This window comes from Miniopterus natalensis, chromosome 9 (assembly GCF_054644295.1).
Source record: "Miniopterus natalensis isolate mMinNat1 chromosome 9, mMinNat1.hap1, whole genome shotgun sequence".
NCBI classification, from domain to species: domain Eukaryota; kingdom Metazoa; phylum Chordata; class Mammalia; order Chiroptera; family Miniopteridae; genus Miniopterus; species Miniopterus natalensis.
The window spans coordinates 15,014,491-15,020,490 of NC_142089.1; the positions used below are offsets into that span (position 1 = coordinate 15,014,491).

At 54.3% G+C, this 6,000-nt stretch overlaps 1 protein-coding gene across 3 annotated transcripts in view; it reads left to right on the top strand.

The window, feature by feature from the left end:
- Nucleotides 1-5,475, top strand: part of WDTC1 (WD and tetratricopeptide repeats 1) — a 55,704-nt gene extending 50,229 nt beyond the window's left edge. For all 3 annotated transcript variants that reach the window (XM_016216702.2, XM_016216695.2, XM_016216718.2), the window contains 4 exons: nucleotides 896-1,131; nucleotides 2,618-2,798; nucleotides 3,696-3,888; nucleotides 5,148-5,475. In XM_016216702.2, the coding sequence (XP_016072188.1) occupies nucleotides 896-1,131; nucleotides 2,618-2,798; nucleotides 3,696-3,888; nucleotides 5,148-5,345 (808 nt within the window). In that variant the 3' untranslated portion in view covers nucleotides 5,346-5,475. The remainder of the gene's footprint in view (nucleotides 1-895; nucleotides 1,132-2,617; nucleotides 2,799-3,695; nucleotides 3,889-5,147) is intronic.
- The last annotated feature ends 525 nt before the right edge of the window (nucleotides 5,476-6,000 follow it).

Consider the following 6,000-nt stretch of genomic DNA (forward strand, 5'->3'; position numbering starts at 1 on the left):
AAAACAGCTCCCAAAGAAGTGGCTCCTGTGATGTCTGGGTCCAGATGAGAGGTGAGAACCAGTCTATTGGTGCTGGGTGAGTGCGTATCTTATATTCTAGCACAGGGTGGGAGGAGGGGCTTCTCCTTTGACCCTCCCCACTTACTCCCCCACAAAGAAACATTTCCACTTCCCTTCACCCATGCTTTGGGAGATTGGAGAAGTAAGCAGGGACGATTTGGAGCTCCTGGTGTGCAAGCCGCCACCCCCCTTCACCATCAGCTTCCAGAGAGCTGACTCTGCCAGTCTGCCAGGCCCCATCCTCCAGCCCCGGAGGTAGAGGCCACAGATGCTGTGGATCAGTCAGCCAGGACAGAGGGGGGTCTGGCTGAGGGCTTGCTGCCTGCTGGTCAGACCCTAAGTCTCCAGCCTGGCACTTCTGGCTTCCCCAGACCACAGAAGTGTCTTTGAGGGCCCCCTGCCTCGGACATGGCTTTGAAGGCCAGTCAGGGGGATTTGAGGAGGTAGACGGAGGAAGAGAGAAGGAGGGCTTGGGGAGCCTGAGATGGGCAAGATGCCAGGCCTTCTGCTGCAGAGCTGCGGGTGCCTGGGGTGAACGGGTATGCAGTTACATGCTATATCCAGCAGAGGGCAGCCTAACACTGGGTTTTGCTACACACCCACCTCCCACCCCACCCCCAAGACCTCAAGGTTTCTGGCTTGCCTCTTGAATATACTCTGTCTCCTGGGGAGCAAGACCTGGGCTGAGCCAAGACTCTGTTCATCCCCAAGTACCATTGCTCTGAGACTGTCAGAGGTGGGCTGGGGTGGCCACAGAAAGCAGGGACTGAGTGAGGACAACTCTTTGCTTGCCATGTGGCCCCACCTCCAAGCCACACTCTCCTACCTTATCCAGGGATGGTGACCACTACGATGCCCTGAGGGACTGCCTCAAGGCCATCTCCCTAAATCCATGCCATCTGAAGGCACATTTCCGCCTGGCCCGCTGCCTCTTTGAGCTCAAGTACGTGGCTGAGGCCCTGGAGTGCCTGGATGACTTCAAAGGGAAGTTCCCGGAGCAGGCCCACAGCAGCGCCTGTGATGCATTGGGCCGTGACATCACTGCCGCCCTCTTCTCCAAAAATGATAGTGGTGAGTGGGCACTGAGGAAGGGCTGCCCTCAGTCTTTCTATTTGAGGTGCTACATGACATTCTGGGGAGGACATAGTTCTGGGATTGGAGAGTCCTGGGTTCAGAGGCTGATTCAGAAACCATGTGACCTTGAGACACTCATTTGGTTTCTTTGAGACTCAATTTCCTGATCTGAAAATGAGGAAGGATAGCACTTCCCATTCAGTTTCTATGAAGGTTAGCAGTAGTCTGTTTAGAGCACCTGTGTGATGCCCGGGAATCAGGATAAGAGGAAGCTGAGCCCACTCGGGCCATGTGGCTTGCAGGACACACTCACCCTCTCACAGACAGGGCCTTGGGCAGCTGGGGTTGTGCTTGTTCCCATTGGCACCCTTGCAACAGACAGCAGCAGAGGGCAGTAGAAATGCCTTGGGTGCGGGGTGTGGAGCCTCAGGTTCCAATATCAGCTCTGCCATGTAGTGAGCATATGACCTTGGTAAAGCGCAGCCTCTGTGAACCTGCTGCCTTACCGCACAGAGAACATTCAAAGTCCTGCCCAGCTCACCTCGTTAGCTTTGGAGAAAAAGCTGGGTGATTGTAGTGTGGGCTATAAACATGAAAGGTGAGCTCACTGGAGGCAGACATGGACTCCTATCTCTCTCCTTTGCAATTTACTAACCATGCAGTGATTCGTTTGTTCGAAGTTATCAAGCTTCTACCATGTGCCAGGCACTGTGCTGGGTCCTGGGAATACAGCTGTGAACAAGTGAGATGGGATTTCTGTAGTCATGGAGTTTACAGCCTAGTGAAGGAACCAAGGAATGAAGGAGAAACTAAGAGCATGAGGAGTGCCATGGCGACCTGATATGGTATAGGCGTATGGGGGAGGGCTTGACAGCAGTCTGGGGTTCTTGAGGGAGACATTTAAGCTGAGATCTCAAGGATGAGAAAGAAGAGTTGACCAGATACAGAGTGTAGCTATGGGAAGTGAATAGTTCCTGGCATAGGGACCAGCACATGCAAAGGCCCTGAAGCAGGCAGGAACAAGGCACTTTTAAGGCACTGAGAAAACTGGTGTGATTTAACCCAAGGCCCTTAGCCCATCAGTGCTTCACTTGGTATCCATGATAACTTGTCTTCCAGAAAGGAAGGGCTTGGACCTCACTGCCTTCGGAGCTATGGATCTATTTAGAAAAATCACCCCTTCAAGCTTTCTTGGTAGTGCTTCTCACCTCCATAGAAACAGACCTTGGGTCTGTGTATCCTTGGGGCCTCAGGGACCTGAGCCAATGCCTTCCTGGCATCAGAGGTCACCTCTTGAATATCCTGAAGGGTTAGGTCCAAAAAAGCTTCTCTCCCAGTCATTCCCAGTTTTCCAGGTTAGGGGTAGAGGGCAGGTAGCCTACATTGCTAGTACTTGGGCTGAAAACAGGACTAAGGGAAGGGGACAGATGGGGGAGGGGAAAGAGAGACAGGACTCTTACATTTCCTTGCTCTCTGCCCCCAGAGGAGAAGAAGGGAGCTGGTGGTGGTGGTGGCGGCCCAGTCCGCCTCCGCAGCACGAGCCGCAAGGATTCCATCTCAGAAGATGAGATGGTGCTGCGGGAACGAAGCTACGACTATCAGTTCCGCTACTGTGGCCACTGCAACACCACCACGGATATCAAGGAGGCCAATTTCTTTGGCAGGTCCGAGGCCCTGAAGAGGAGCAGGGCACAGCCTGGTTGGGCAGCAGGAGGTTGGGGGACATGAGGGCACACTTTTTCTAGAAAAGTCTCAAATCCCAGCTCTGCCTCTGTACACTTGGGCAAATGGCTTCACCTCTGTCAGCCTCAGTTTCTTCATGTATAAAATGAAACCCTAACCCCCACTCATGGAGCCATAGTGAGCAGGACTAATGAGATAATTCATAAGAGCATCTAGTGCAGTACCTGGACTATTCCTCCATTCCCCACCTCCTCCCTCTGTCTCCAAGAAGCTTGGTTTCTTTATCTGGGTGCTTGGAGTCTCCCTCTGGAGGTATGAGGCAAGGGCCCTCAGAAGCTGGCAGTCTTGGCACACCTATCATGTGCCCCATGGTACTGACGCAGAGCCTGTGTCCCAGATACCATCATCCCCAACCCTCCTTTGTAGATGTTGCACTTTCTTTGGTAGGTAAGACACATGAACATGGATTGAGAATCTCTCCACCAAGATCCACCTAAATGTTCACGGTGTATGTAGGATTTGGGCATCTCGATCCAGTAGGCTAGGACTACTGAAGGAATGCTTAGACCAGGGCGTTCCCAGAGACACAAGACCCAATCCTGACACCCAAGAAGCTTAGGATGTACTCTGAGGGATAGTAACTTGGAGGGACCCAGGCAGTCCCTGACCCTGAGTTTAAGAGAACAGTTAAACAGTAACTGGAGCTCTGCAGTATGGAGAGAACTACCATGTGCTGAGTCAAGTGAAGACCCTAGAGTTTGGGGTGCTGAACGGATACAGAATTCCCTACTCCCCCTTGCCCTAAGCCACACAGCCTCTCCTTGAGGCTGTAGGGCAGTACCCCACCTGATCTCCCTGCCCTTTGCCCCTCCCGCCAGCAATGCTCAGTACATCGTCAGTGGCTCTGACGATGGCTCCTTCTTCATCTGGGAAAAGGAGACCACCAACCTAGTCCGCGTACTCCAGGGGGATGAGTCCATCGTCAACTGCCTGCAGCCGCACCCCAGCTACTGCTTCCTGGCCACCAGCGGCATCGACCCTGTTGTACGGCTGTGGAATCCTCGGCCAGAGGTGAGGGTGTAGACAAGGTGGCCGAAGCTAGACATGGACCCTGTCCATGGGTAGGGATGGACCCAATGCTGGGCCTCTGACTGAACCTGTGAGGGTTGGGAAGGGAAATGCATCACACAGAGGGTAGAAGCTGCTAGGGTGAGTTCTCCCTCGAGGGCCCAAGACTATGTGAAGGTGGGAGCCATTGAGTTCTGACAGTTCCAGATGCAGTGAGAAGTCCCAGAGCCAAGAGTTGGCTCCTGCCTTTGAGGGCCATAGTTTTGAGCAAGCTGTGAAGATGTGTCTCACATACAGGACACAGTATCCAAGGGCAGGGCAGAGAGGGAACCAGACCAGCTCCAGCATGTCATGAGAATGGGCATTCAGGCTCCCGGGGTACTCTTCCCCTCATATACCACTGTGGTGTGTTCCCAGACGCCGTATAGAGGCCTCTCCCTCTGTCACGCGGAAGTGTTCAGGCTTTAGAGTCTGGTGGGCCTCAGTTTGAACCCTGGTCCCTTCACTCACTGCCTCAGGAACTTAACCATCTCTGACCCAGGTTTTTATCATCTCCACACTGGCATGGGAGTGACAGCACCTCTTCAGAAGGTTGCTTTAAGGATTAAAGAAGTGATGCCTGTGTGGTGTCACTCAGAACAGTGTGGTCCCTTCCACTTCCAGGGTGGGTAGCCACGTGGGCCAGCCTGAGGCTTCCAGTGCCCTCTGCCCCACCTCCTCCCTCTTCCCAGCTGGCAAAACAGAAGGCAGGTGGTGTATCTAATTCCAAAGTCAATTTTCTTCAAATTGTAGAGAGCCCCAGGGCCCTTCCTTCAGGGGGGAGGAAGAGAAGGGCAAAGGGAGGGCTATTGGGAATGGCAACAGCAAACGGGGGTGGGGTAGTTGTGTCTGTCCTCCCTCACACATGCCCATGTGTGGGCCCCTATGTGTGAGTCCTGATGTGCTATATCCCCATCATCTACTGGTGCAGACCACCCCATGTATACCCTGGTGTGTGTGTTCCCCCCACTATCCCAGCATGTGCATCCCCCACACATATCCCAGTGTGTTGTTCCCTCCCATGTGGGTGTCTCCTCACGTATGTCCTGGTGTGTGTGTCCCAGTGCATATCCCAGTGTGTATGTTCCTTTTACCCATGTACAGGTATAGACAAACTGATATAAACCCACAGATATCTGGTGTGCACATCCCCCTCCACATGTATAGCTCAGTCTGTATGTCCCACACATATATCCCAGATGTATGTGTCCCTCCCCCCACAGAGTGAAGACCTCACAGGCAGAGTTGTAGAAGACATGGAGGGTGCTTCCCAGGCCAACCAGCGGCGCATGAATGCAGACCCGTTGGAAGTGATGCTGCTCAACATGGGCTATCGGATCACAGGCCTGAGCAGCGGGGGTGCTGGGGCCTCTGATGATGAGGACAGCTCCGAGGGCCAGGTGCAGTGCCGGCCCAGCTAGACCCTCCTAGCCCTGGTCCCCAGCCCCTGCTACTGGCTGGACCCTCTGCCCTGGCAGGAGGTCAGGGGGTTCTGTTTTGGTTTGTCTTCCCCCTACCCCATTTTTTCTTTTCCCCTGTTTTCTTTGTTAGTTTGGCATTGGGGATGGGGGTTGCTACATTTTGCTGGCTTTCAGACTTTTGGGCAGATTGCCCTTGACTGACCCCAGCCCTGAGCAAAAGAGCAGGAGGGAAAGCCCCTCCCTATGCCCCCCACCTCCCCCTCTCAGGTCCCTGGAGGGCTCTGGCCTGCCTCAGGTGTGGAGGCAAGGCTGAAGCTGTCTTCAAGGACTGCCCTACCCTTTGGTTGGCAACAGGAAGGGGATTGGAATTCCCAGTCCATAAGGGCTAGCCTTGACCTGTTGCCACTCTTGCTCCCTGACTGGCAAGGCTAGCTTCCCCGTGGTCTTCAGGGAAGGTTCTGAAAAAACAATGGGGAGCCCTGGAGTGGGTAAGGCCAGGCCACTGTGCCTGCTCTTACTGGCCACCTCTGGGGGCTCAGCCTTTCCTGAGGACCCTGGCAAGGGTGGGGCACCACACCGTACCCTGCCCACCCATGCCAGCCCTTCCACACTACGGCCACTCTCCTTTCTCAGGCGCTCCTGGCCTCACTGTGAC